Source organism: Pseudophryne corroboree, chromosome 1 (assembly GCF_028390025.1).
Source record: "Pseudophryne corroboree isolate aPseCor3 chromosome 1, aPseCor3.hap2, whole genome shotgun sequence".
NCBI classification, from domain to species: Eukaryota; Metazoa; Chordata; class Amphibia; order Anura; family Myobatrachidae; genus Pseudophryne; species Pseudophryne corroboree.
Genome location: NC_086444.1, coordinates 999880839 through 999894752, shown reverse-complemented (window position 1 = coordinate 999894752; position 13914 = coordinate 999880839). Strand labels below are relative to the sequence as shown.

Sequence of the window (13914 nt, the reverse complement as noted above, 5' to 3'; positions counted from 1 at the left end):
ACATTTGTTGATGGAAATGTAACCATGTGTCAAAAAAAACAGATGATATAACTTTGGTACTGGTTGGAAAATGTTAAGAACTCCTGAAGTAGACAAATCCTCAGTTGTGTTTTAAACACAAAATCCAGTACAAAGCACGATAGATTCATGTGTTTTTAATGGCTACACAAGACACAAACCTCATATTCGAACATCTCAATGTATTGTATATTAAATTTGTCAACAACAGCAGACATATATACACTTGACTGTCACTTTACCTGAAGCTAAACCAGTAAGTGTGACAACTAGCCATCCCGACCAAGCATCATAGAGACTTTTTGATAACTCCCATGCTGACTCTTTCTTCTTGCTGTTAATCTAGAGGAGACATAAGCGATTATATAGATATATACAGATATAGAATATTTACACAAGTTACTAATTAGCATTCAGGCTCCTCTTGGTCGCTGTGAGCCTGCCTTGGTTGACCTACACAGTTACTGTGCAGACACTCCTTCATTGTAACCAAACACCTTAGGCATGTCCTGGGATACTATTTGCAAAGGCCTTTCACTACTATGGGTGCTGCCAATAGAAGCCGGGACATACCACAGAGGATTCTCGAATTGTGTTGGGTACAGACGTTCCTGCACAGGAACTGAGGTCTAAGTCAGCCATGAACACTTTACAGGGTTGAGGAGGAGCTAAAACACCGGAGCAGGCAGGCACAACCCGAACCCTACTTCCTCCATTATATGCTCAATCCATCTAGTTTGGACGTACTTCAAAAACTAATGCAACATCTGATATTACAGTAAAATTAGTATTTTTGTAAATGTGGTCATGGTGCAGGACAAACTGCACACTGATCTAGTCACTAGCATTTGGAAGCAGGACTGGCACTTGGCCAGCATAACAAAGATAGTAACGCCTTCAGAAGCTTATCAGAATTGAAGAAATGTGCTATTAGGCGATCACAGGGGTGTTATTACACCTCCTGTCCATAATCAGAATGAAGAACACTGCAGCCAGCCACGTTCTGGCACATTTACAGAGAGCAGATAACAATCTACATTCATATGTAATAATAATGTCAAACATCTGAACTTCTGTGTAGGTAGCGATTACATATATCAATGAGAATCATTATTAGCTACTTTATAGAAGACAGCTGTATTTCAGGATAAGCGCAGCTTTATAATGTAAAAAGTGCATTAATGCAGATTACTCACAGGGTACTTCCATTGTACATAGTGACCGCTACAATCTAGACAAAATAAATGAATACTACCAAGGCACTGCATACAGAGCCCCAGGACATGCCACAGGCAAGTTAAGAGTTTTGTGATAATGTGCAGGACCTACTTTGAAGAAAATCGCGGGTAAATATATATTCATATCTGCAGTCAACAGATTCACAGTTTATCTAAAATGTGAGCAGGAAGTTTCAGTAATTTCAAATAAAGTACATTTTTAGATTTTCTTTGGGGGAATTGCTTTGCATAAATTCTTCAGTACACCTGCAGTCCACTCCACTTTTCCGAGACAAAAAAGTAGTTTATTAACCACTAGAAAAAGGTCACGGAGCACGTGTGACAGGCAAACTAAAACAATCTAAGATATGAAACAAAAGAAAAGGAAAGAAGACTTTTGGTTGGTGCACTCTTAGAAGAAAGACGTATGTCAGTGTGTATATAGTAGAGATCGTAAAATATAACTTTTATTATTAACAATAAAATATAGTCCCTTAATAAGAAGAAAATTAATTAGTTATAAATTAACCAATTACTGATGAATATCAGTGTGAAAAAAAGGAGGGCAGCAGTGGTGACGGGAATGAAATCCCCTAGTGAAAATGCTCAGTTGTATTGTATGTGCAACCAATATATACTATGCTGTCTTGTATTAATGCTTCGCCACTATCCCAGATATACTGTCTACATAAGCAATTTGAGTACCATGTCTAACTGTCCAGCATTGTGTGGTTCAAAAACATTCATTAAAACCGCCAAAGGTTATTATTGAAGAGAGATATAGTGACAGGATGAATCTGCTGTCAGTGTTAGACCAGTGTCCCCAAATCTCCAGCCTACTAAACGGAGTATTCCCAGGTGGTCTCCCGCCTGGTACTGACACGGCCCTATACTGTATAGCTTCCAAGGTCGGACAAGATTGGGCAAGTGCAGTATGGTATGATAGTAGGTCACAGGAATCTTAATTGCCTCCTCTCCAGAATCATTGATGAGAGTTTGTGGAAAAAATGGAGAAAAGAAGGATAAGAGCGGGATCTGCTGTTGGTGTTAGTGTGGTAAGTCTACCAGTTGGGGAACTGCCGTAGACAGTTATCGTTGTGCAAATGGTGCTGTAATCATACAAATAACTTCATGAGAAGTTTATAGTGGACACTAAATATATACTCAGAGGCAAGGATTTTAATACCTACCGGTAAATCCTTTTCGCTTAATTCGTAGAGGATGCTGGGGACGCTTCAAGAACCATGGGGTATAGATGGGATCCGCAGGAGACATGGGCACTTTAAGACTTTTAAGGGGTGTGACTTGGCTCCTCCCTCTATGCCACTCCTCTAGACTCCAGTTATAGGAACTGTGCCCAGGGAGACGGACATTTCGAGGAAAAGGATTTATTTTTAAACTAAGGTGAGATACACACCAGCTCACACCACAAACATGCCGTACAACATGGCATTCAACAGAACTCCAGTCAACGGCATGAACCATGTCAGCAACAGGCGAACTATAACAGAAACACAACCTGTGTGTAAACATAACTAATAACTGCAGATAGATTCCGCACTGGGACGGGCGCCCAGCATCCTCTACGGACTAAGAGAAAAGGATTTACCGGTAGGTATTAAAATCCTATTTTCTCATACGTCCTAGAGGATGCTGGGGATGCTTCAAGAACCATGGGGTTTATACCAAAGCTCTAGAACGGGCGGGAGAGTGCGGATGACTTTGCAGCACTGATTGACCAAACCTGAGGTCCTCATAAGCCAGGGTATCAAACTTGTAAAATTTCGCAAAAGTGTTTGAACCCGACCAAGTAGCTGCTCGGCAGAGTTGTAATGCCGAGACCCCCCGGGCAGCCGCCCAGGACGAGCCCACCTTTCTGGTAGAGTGAACCATTACTGATTTCGGTAACGGCAATCCAGCCGTAGAATGAGCTTGCTGAATCTTATTACAGATCCAGCGCGCAATAGTCTGCTTGGAAGCAGGCGTCCCAATATTGTTGGCAGCATATAGGACAAACAGAGCTTCCGTTTTCCTAAGATAAGCCGTTCTGGTGACATAAATCTTTAAGGCCCTGACAACATCGAGAGATTTTGACTCCGCGAAGGCGTCAGTAGCCACCGGTACAATAGGCTGGTTCATGTGGAACGATGAAACCACCTTCGGCAGAAATTGTTGACGAGTCCTCAACTCCGCTCTATCTTCATGAAAGATTAAATAAGGACTCTTGTGAGACAAAGCCACTAACTCAGACACCCGCCTTGCGGATGCTAAGGCCAATAGCATGACCACTTTCCAAGAGAGAAATTTCAACTCTACCTTCTGTAAAGGTTCAAACAAATGTGACTGAAGGAAATGCAACACCACGTTAAGATCCCATGGTGCCACTGGGGGCAAAAACGGAGGTTGGATGTGCAAAACTCCTTTCACTAAAGTCTGAACTTCTGGAAAGGAGGCCAATTGTTTCTGAAAGAAAACCGATAAGGCCGAAATTTGTACTTTAATCGAGCCTAACTTTAGGCCCGCATCCACACCTGCTTGCAGGAAATGGAGAAAACGCCCTAACTGAAATTCTTCCGTAGGATCCTTCTTGGATTCACACCAAGACACATTTTCTCCAAATACGGTGATAATGTGTAGACATTACCACTTTTCTAGCCCTGAAGAAGTGTGGGAATGACTACACTGGGAATACCCCTTCAGGCTAGGATCTGGCGTTCAACCGCCAAGCCGTGAAACGTAGCCGCGGTAAGTCGTGATAAACGCACGGCCCCTGCTGTAACAGATCCTCTCGTAGAGGAAGACGCCAGGGATCTCTTATGAGTAATTCCTGAAGATCTGGATACCAAGCCCTCCTTGGCCAATCCGGAACAATGAGGATCACCTGAACCTTTGTTCTTCTTATGATCTTTAGCACCTTTGGAATGAGTGGAAGTGGAAGGAACACGTACACCGACTGCAACACCCACGGTGTCACTAGCGCGTCCCCTGCTATTGCTTGTGGATCCCTCGACCTGGTACAATATCTCTGAAGTTTCTTGTTGAGGCGAGACACCATCATGTCTATTTGAGGAATTCCCCAAAGACATGTCACTTCTGTGAAGACCTCTTGATGAAGACCCCACTCTCCTGGATGGAGATCATGTCTGCTGAGGAAGTCTGCTTCCCAGTTGTCCACTCCTGGAATGAAGATTGCTGACAGAGCGCTTGTATGTCTTTCCGCCCAGCGGAGAACTTTTGTGGCCTCTGCCATTGCCGCCCTGCTCTTTGTTCCGCCCTGGCTGTTTATGTGCGCTACTGCTGTTATGTTGTCCGACTGTATTAGGACGGGCAGGTTGTGAAGAAGATGTTCCGCTTGAAGAAGGCAGTTGCAAATGGCCCTTAACTCTAGAACGTTTGTGTGTAGACAAACTTCCTGGCTTGACCATTTTCCCTGGAAGGTTTCCCCCGGTGTGACTGCTCCCCAGCCTCGGAGACTCGCATCCGTGGCTACCAGGATCCAGTCCTGGATCCCGAACCTGCATCCTTGTAGGAGGTGAGAGCTGTGCAGCCACCACAGGAGTGAGATTCTGGTCTTGGCGGACAGGATTATTTTCCGGTGCATGTGCAGATGGGATCCGGACCACTTGTCCAACAGGTCCCACTGAAACACTCTGGCATGGAATGTGCCAAATTGAATGGCCTTGACTTGATTTAGACACAACTTTTGTATTGCATCGCAAACAACCTTCCTGTCCGGAAGAGAAGCTGGAAAGGCCGAATTAAAAAATCGGTGAGGGGGAACGTCTGGAAACTCCAGTTTGTACCCCGGGGACACTATTTCTAAAACCCATGGTTCCAGGGCCGAACAAGCCCAGAATTGACTGAAGAGCCGGAGACGTACTCCCACCGGTGCAGACTCCCGCAGAGGAGCCCCAGTGTCATGCGGTGGATTTGGCAGAAGCCGGGGAGGACTTCTGCTCCTGGGAACCTGCCACGGCCGGAGATCTTTTACCTTTTCCTCTTCCCCTATTAGCAAGGAAGGAATAACCTCGGCCTTTTTTGTATTTATTTGGCCGAAAGGACTGCATCGGAAATTGGTGTGCTTTCTTTTGTTGTGGAGGAACATAAGGCAAAAATTACGACTTACCCGCAGTAGCCGTAGATACCAAATCAGTGAGACCCTCACCAAACAAGACACTACCTTTATATGGGAGAGACTCCATAGCTTTCTTAGAGTCAGCATCAGCATTCCATTGATGAATCCATAATGCCCTCCTAGCTGAAACCGCCATGGCATTGGCTTTTGATCCCAAAATGCCAATATCTCTTGCGGCCTCCTTTAGCTAGGCCGCAGCGTCCTTGATATAACCCAGAGTTAACAGGACACTATCCCTATCTAGGGTATCTATATCAGATGACAAGTTATCTGCCCACTTTTCGATAGCACTACTCACACACGCAGATGCGATGGTTGGTCTGAGCAGTGTACCCATGGTGACGTAAATGGATTTTAAAGTATTTTCCGGTCTACGATCTGCAGGATCCTTAAGGGCTGCCGTGTCAGGAGACGGTAAAGCCACCTTTTTAGACAACCGTGATAGAGCCTTGTCCACAATGGGGGATGACTCCCACTTTTCTCTATCCCCAGAGAGGAACGGATACGCCACCTGAATCCTTTTGGGAATCAGAAACTTTTTGTCAGGATTTTCCCACATTTTTTCAAACAGAGTATTCAGTTCATGAGAGGGAGTAAACGTTATCTCAGGTTTCTTTCCCTTATACATACAGACCCTAGTATCAGGAACCGCAGGGTCTTCAGTGATATGTAACACGTCTTTTATTGCCACAATCATGTACTGAATGTTCTTTGCCAATTTTGGGTCTAATCTGGCATCACTATAGTCGACACTGGAGTCATTGTCCGTGTCGGTATCTGTGCCTGCCAACTGAGCAAAGGAACGTTTTTGTGACCCAGACGGGGTCTGAACCTGTGATAACACATCCTCCACAGATTTCTTCCATGCCTGGTTTTGAGAATCAGATCTATCTAATCTCTTATTAATAAGAGCCACATTAGCATTCAAGGCATTCAACACATTTACCCAATCAGGACGACAGGGTCACTCCCACAACCGTTTCTGCCCCTAACACAGTCTCCTCCTGGGAAGAGCACTCCGCCTCAGACATGCCGACACACGCATACCGACACCCACAGACACACTGGGCCAAGGGGGTACAGACCCACAGTAAAGCCTGTCAGAGAAACACAGAGGGAGTTTGCCAGCTCACACCCCAGCGCTCAATCCCGGTTCTGAAACGTTAATATAAAGCCTCAGACCCTGCAGCGCTTTTATAATACTTATATCTGCACCAAATCAACTGTGCCCACCCGTTTTACACCCTGTCACCTGTACAGCAGTTTTGAGGAAGGACTAGCATCTCTGCAGCTCAGATTAGAGAAAATGGCGCTGATGAGAGCTGTGAGGGCTAAGCCCCACCCCCTCAATGGCACGCTTCAGCCCCGCTATTTTTACATATAATCACACTGGCGGGGGTTAGGATTTTGTGCCTAGGGACTTAAAATCCACTTTGCCAGCCTTACTGAGGAGTTTTATGCTGCCCAGGGCGCCCCCCCTGCGCCCTGTAGTGCCGCTGTGTGTGGGAGCATGGCGCGCAGCGCGATCGCTGTGCGGCACCTCAGAAGCCGTCACTGAAGTCTTTTTTCTTCCTCTACTCACCTGTCTTCTGACTTCTGGCTCTGCAAGGGGGGTGACGGCAGGCTCTGGGAGTGAACCCCTAGGCGTACCTAGTGTTCCAAACCCTCAGGAGCTAATGGTGTCCTGTAGCCAAGAAGCAGAGCCTTAAGTAGGTCTGACTTCTCTCCCCTAAGTCCCACGATGCAGGGAGACTACTGCCAGTAGTCCTCCCTGAAAATAAAAAACATTACAAAGTCTTTTCAGAGAAACTCAGTAGAGCTCCTCTAAGTGCATCAAGTCTGCCTGGGCACAATTCTAAAACTGGAATCTGGAGGAGGAGGGGCATAGAGGGAGGAGCCAGGTCACACCCCTTAAAAGTCTTAAAGTGTCCATGTCTCCTGCGGATCCCGTCTATACCCCATGGTTCTTGAAGCGTCCCCAGCATCCTCAAGGACGTATGAGAAACATAGGTACGAACTTGGGTCTATCTACCTGGGAATTTTCTGGGTCTCAGTCTGAGTTCATCATTCACACTACACCAAAAACCCAGGAACTTACAGAGTCAGATGCGTTCACCCTGAAGCCGGGTCTACCCTGGAATTTGGTGTGTATTAAAAGGGAATGCTTTTATGTACATTATTCAGCCTTTGATATTTGTTAATGGCAGATATGTGGTTTTATTTCCTATTGAAATAAATTTAGCTTTAAAGCTGTGCTAGTTATGCTAGCCATACATCAAGAAGATATAGTTCCAATCAGCCAACTAGTTGGCTGTTTGGAACGATACTCTGGCAGTGTGTGGGAGCAAACGATTAGCAGCAGTTTGCTCCCACATGCTAAAAAAACGGCCAGAAATGGTCGGTCCAACTAGTTGGGAAAATCAAACCTGTTCAGGAACTTTCCCCCCAACTGAACGATAAGTAGGTGGATACTGACCAGCAGTGTCCGCCTACTTCTTCACCATCACTCAGCACAGGAAACCCGGCAGCGGCAGTACTTCACTGCTGCTCCTGTGACACCGGGACCCCGAGCAGTGGCGGTGGAGCAGGAGGAGAACCAGTGGCAGTGGCGGCAGTATTTCACTGCTGCCCCTGTCAACCCGGCAGCGGTGGTACTGTGGTGCGGTCCGGATGAGGGGGGTCCTGATAGCTGGCACTCCTCACAAAGCTGCTGCAGGGGAGACAGATTGCGGCACCCCTGTACATCCCCCACCCATGATCCTACATACTACCACCACGGTCACCGATAACACAGCATCCCCACACCCCACCACATGCAATTGCGGCACCCCCAAACTCCCCCACCCGCTATGGTGGAACCCCCCCCCCCCCCCATCCTGTGGCAGTCCATCGCTGCTGGTACTGCTGCTGGAGAATGAGGACTGGCATCTGCGATTGCTCCCCGCCGACAGTCCTTGACTGCAGGGCTCCCATGTTAGCCTGGGATCATGGCGACAGTGATGAAGTGGGTGCCAGGAAGAGCAGCAGTTTGCGGCAGACCATCACTGCAGGATTTCCCCTTCCCGTTAGTGTCCGTCTCAGGCTGTTGGGCACTGGGTAGGAGGGGAAAGGGGAGCTGGGTGTCAGAGGAGAGAGATGAGAGCTGGGCATCAGAAGAAGGAGGGGGAGCTGGGTGTTGGAGGAGAGAGATGGGAGCTGCGCATCAGGAGAGGGGAGCTGGGCATCAAGAGAGCTGGGCATGGGAAAGAGAGGGGATCTGGATGTCAGAGGGGATCTGGATGTCAGAGGGCACAGACAGGATCTGGACTTTTTAGGTGGGAAACTGAAGCTGGGCATCTGAGGAGGGAGAGGAAAGATGGGCATCGGAGTAAATAGATGGATGGTACATCCCAGGAATCCCAGTATTTGTGGATACTCCCACGAAAAAACAAGAAGTTGCAGCTTTCCCTTTCACCAGGCCATGCTGACAACTGCAGTTCTACAATAAAAAAATAAAAAAATACACTGACTTTTAAAAATAAAACTTAACAAATGCTAAGACCAGTACTTCACTATTTAAAAAAAAACCTAAAACCTAATATTTATGCAAAATATGCAGAAGTAGGCCTATTTCTGTGACATCACAAGTTGGAGAGAAGTTGGCTGGCCTCATGAAAAAGTTGGCTGGTTGGCTGGGCTGATGAAAAAATAGGATTTTGATAACCTACCGGTAAATCCTTTTCTCCTAGTCCGTAGAGGATGCTGGGGACGACATCAAGACCATGGGGGTATAGACGGGATCCGCAGGAGACATGGGCACTCTAAAGACTTTTCATTGGGTGTGAACTGGCTCCTCCTCCTATGCCCCTCCTCCAGACCTCAGTTGTAGGCACTGTGCCCAGGGAGACTGACATTTCGAGGAAAGGAATTACTTAACTAGTGGTGAGATATCTACCAACTCACACCCTCAACCATGCCGCACACATGGCATTTAACATAACACAAGCCAACAGGCATGAACTAATTGCAGCAACATGCTGAAACCAAGATAACACAACTTGTGTAACTGTAATAACTAAACTGCAGGTAAAGTACGCACTGGGACGGGCGCCCAGCATCCTCTACGGACTAGGAGAAAAGGATTTACCGGTAGGTTATCAAAATCCTATTTTCTAATACGTCCAAGAGGATGCTGGGGACGACATCAAGACCATGGGGTCTATACCAAAGCTCCAGTACGGGCGGAAGAGTGCGGATGACCCTGCAGCACCGATTGACCAAACTTTAGGTCCTCATCGGCCAAGGGGGTAAATTTACTAAGATGGGAGTTCTATTTCAGATGGGATGTTGCCCATAGCAACCAATCAGATTCTACTTCTCATTTATCTAGCACCTTCTAGAAGATAATACCTGGAATCTGATTGGTTGCTATGGGCAACATCCCATCTTAAATAGAACTCCCATCTTAGTAAATTTACCCCAAGGTGTCAAACTTGTAGAACTTAGTAAATGTGTTTGACCCTGACCAAGTAGCTGCTCGGCAAAGTTGTAATGCCGAGACCCCCCGGGCAGCCGCCCAGGATGAGCCCACCTTCCTAGTGGAGTGGGCCTTTACCGACGTCGGTAACAGCAATCCAGCCGTAGTATGAGCTTGCTGAATCGTATTTCTAATCCAACGTGCAATAGTCTGCTTGGAAGCAGGACAGCCAATCTTCTTGTGATCATACAGGACAAACAGAGCCTCTGTTTTCCGTATACGAGCTGTTCTAGCAACATAGTACACAGTTACTACTGGCACCACAATAGGTTGGGTTTATGTGAAAAGCAGAAACCACCTTAGGAAGAAAATGTTGTCGCGTTCGCAACTCTGCCCTATCTTCATGGAAAATCAGGTAAGGGCTCTTGTGAGACAAAGCCCCCAATTCAGACACCCGCCTTGCGGATGCCAATGCCAAAAGCATCACCACTTTCCAAGTAAGAAACTTCAACTCTATCTTTTGTAGAGGCTCAAACCAATCCGATTGAAGGAACTGCAATACCACGTTAAGGTCCCATGGTGCCACTGGAGGCACGAATGGAGGCTGGATGTGCAGAACCCCTTTCACGATGGTCTGAACCTCTGGAAGAGAGGCCAATTGTTTTTGGAAGAACACTGACAAGGCCGAAATATGGACCTTGATTGATCCCAATCGTAGGCCCGCCTCCACACCATCCTGCAAAAAAATGGAGAAAACGTCCTAAGTGAAACTCTTCCGAAGGAGCCTTCTTGGATTCACACCAAGACACATATTTTCTCCAAATACGGTGGTAATGTTTTGACGTTACTCCCTTTCTGGCCTGAATAAGGGTGGGGATGACCTCCTTAGGAATACCCTTCCTGGCTAGGATACGGCACTCAACAGCCATGCCGTCAAACGTAGCCGCGGTAAGTCATGGTACACACACGGCCCCTGCTGCAGCAGGTCCTCCCAAGGAGGAAGAGGCCGAGGATCTCCTATGAGTAACTGTGAAGATCTGGGTACCAAGCCCTTCTTGGCCAGTCTGAGGCAATGAAGATTGCTCGAACCCTTGTCTTTCTTATGATCCTGAGTACTTTTGGGATCAGCGGAAGTGGAGGGAAAACATACACTGACGGAAACACCCACTGGGTCACCAGTGCATCCACTGCTACTGCTTGAGGGTCTCTCGACCTGGAACAGTATCTCTGAAGCTTCTTGTTGAGACGAGACGCCATTATGTCTATTTGAGGAAATCCCCAATGACTTTTCACCTCTGCGAAGACTTCTTGGTGGAGGCCCCACTCTCCTGGATGGAGATCGTGTCTGCTGAGGAAGTCTGCTTCCCAGTTGTCTACTCCCGGAATGAATATTGCCGACAGAGCTTGTAGATGTTTTTCTGCCCAGCGGAGGATTTTTGTTGCCTCTGCCATTGCCGCTCTGCTTTTTGTTCTGCCCTGCCTGTTTATGTATGCGACTGCTGTTACATTGTCCGCCTGGATCTGCACGGGACGGTCTTGAAGAAGATGTACCGCTTGTTGAAGGCTGTTGTAAATCGCTGTTAGCTCCAGAACTTTTATCTGAAGGCAGGCTTCCTGTTGTGACCAACGTTCATGGAAGTTTTCTCCCTGAGAGACTGCTCCCCAGCCTCGGAGACTTGCATCCGTGGTTACTAAAACCCAGTCCTGTATCCCGAACCTGCGTCCCTCTAGTAGGTGAGAGCTGTGCAACCACCACAGGAGCGAAATCCTGGTTTTTGACGACAAGATTATCTTTCTGTGCATGTGTAGGTGTGACCCCGACCATTTGTCCAACCGGTCCCACTGGAATACTCTGGCATGGTACCTGCCAAACTGTATGGCCTCGTAGGCCGCCACCATCTTCCCCAACAACCGAATGCACTGATGGATCGACACACTTGATGGTTTCAATATCTGTTTTACCATTTTCTGGATTTCCAGAGCCTTTTCCAGCAGAAGAAATACTTTCTGAACTTCTGTGTCCAGAATCATCCCGAGGAAAGACAACCTTGTCGTCGGTTCCAACTGTGACTTTGGGTAATTTATGATCCACCTGTGTTGTTGGAGTATTGACAGGGAGAGGGATATGTTTTGTAATAACTGCTCCCTGGATCTCGCCTTTATCAGGAGGTCGTCCAGATAAGGGATTATATTGACTCCTTTCTGACGAAGGAGGACCATCATCTCCGCCATCACCTTGGTGTGAATACCCTCGGCGCCGTGGAGAGACCGAAAGGTAATGTCTGGAATTGGTAATGGCAATCCTGAATCGCGAATCTCAGATAAGCCTGGTGAGCAGGATAAATGGGAACATGCAGGTAAGCATCCTTTATGTCCACCGACACCAAGTAGTCCCCCTCCTCCAGACTGGCAATCACCGCACGAAGTGATTCCATCTTGAACTTGAACCTTTTCAGGAAGAAATTCAGATCTTTTAGATTTAAGATCGGTCTGACCGAGCCATCCGGCTTCGGAACAACAAAGAGGCTTGAATAAAAACCCGCCCTTGTTGTGACAACGGTACCAGGACTATGACCTGGTCTTGACATAATTTTTGGATTGCCGCTGTTACTGCTTCTCTCTCTGGCGGAGAAGCTGGCAAGGTCGATTTGAAAAATTGGCATGGGGGAACGTCTTGTCACTCTAGTTCAGGCCTGGCCAACCTGTGGCTCTCCAGCTGTTGTAAAACTACAAGTCCCATCATGCTTTGCCACAATTTTGCTATTAAGGAATGCTAAAACTGTGGCAGGGCATGCTGGGATGTGTAGTTTCACAACATCTGGAGAGCCACAGGTTGGCCAGGCCTGCTCTAGTTTGTATCCCTGGGATACTATTTGCAACACCCAGGGGTCCAGGCCAGATAGAATCCAATCCTGGCTGAAGAGTTTGAGACGTGCCCCCACCCGAGCGGCCTCCTGCCAGGAAGTTCCAGCGTCATGCTGGGGATTTGGCAGAATTAGGGGTAGACTTTTGCTCTTAGGAACCTGAAGGCGGTGTGGGCTTATTTCCCCTTCCTGCAAAGAAGGGGGAACCTCGCGTCTTTTTGTATTTATTGGGCCGAAAGGACTGCATTTGCGGGTCATAAGTCTTTTTTGCCGGTGCAGACGCAGAGGACAAAAATGTTGACTTACCTGTGGTAGCCGCCAAGACTAGCGCATCCAGGCCATCGCCAAATAAGGCCTCACCTTTATAATGGAGAGCCTCCATGTTTCTTTTGGAATCTGCATCCGCGTTCCACTGGCGAATCCATAAGGCCCGCCTAGCCGATACTGCCATGGTAGCGGCTTGTGAACTCAAGAATCCAATATCCTTCATTGCTTCCAGCATGTAGGCGGCAGCGTCCTTGATATTCCATAACTTAAGGAGTATCTCATCTTTATCAATCGTGTCAATTTCTGATGACACGCTTTCTGACCATTTTTCAATAGCGCGACTCACCCATGCGCAGGCAATGGGTGGGCCTGAGCAGTGTACCATTGGTAACATAAATGGATTTCAATGTCGTTTCCATTTTGCGGTCTGCCGGCTCTTTAAGAGAAGCCGTGCCAGGAGCAGGGCGAATTACCTTCTTTGTCAACCTGGAAAGTGCACTGTCTAACACAGGGGGTGACTCCCATTTTTTCCTGTCTTCAACCGGGAAAGGATAAGCTATGTGAATCCTTTTGGGAATACGAAATTTTTTATCAGGATTCACCCACATCCCTTAAAACAGAGCATTTAGTTCGTGTGAAGGAGGGAACGTGACTTTGGATTTCTTTTCCTTACATAAATAAGCTTTCTCCTGAGGTACAGGAGTGCTTTCTGTAACCTCCAACACGTCCCTTATAGCCACAATCATATATTGTATACTTTTTGCCAATTTATGATCTGTCTCTCTGGATTCACTATCGTCGACACAAGAATCAGAATCTGTGTCGGTATCAGTGTTTACAACATTTGCAAATGGTCTCTTTTGTGACCCAGAGGGGCCGCCCGCATAAGGAATAACAGCATCCTGAAAAACACATCTTCCACAGATTTCTCCAGCATGCAGCCTTAGATTCAGACTT

The 13914-nt window shown here is 47.1% G+C and overlaps 1 protein-coding gene across 5 annotated transcripts in view; it reads right to left on the bottom strand.

Annotated features, from left to right (window-relative positions):
* CLCN3 (chloride voltage-gated channel 3) overlaps window positions 1-13914 on the bottom strand; it is a 226538-nt gene that overhangs the window by 66955 nt on the left and 145669 nt on the right. For all 5 annotated transcript variants that reach the window (XM_063920625.1, XM_063920627.1, XM_063920626.1 and 2 more), the window contains one exon: window positions 261-360. In XM_063920625.1, coding sequence (XP_063776695.1) covers window positions 261-360 — 100 coding nt within the window. The remainder of the gene's footprint in view (window positions 1-260; window positions 361-13914) is intronic.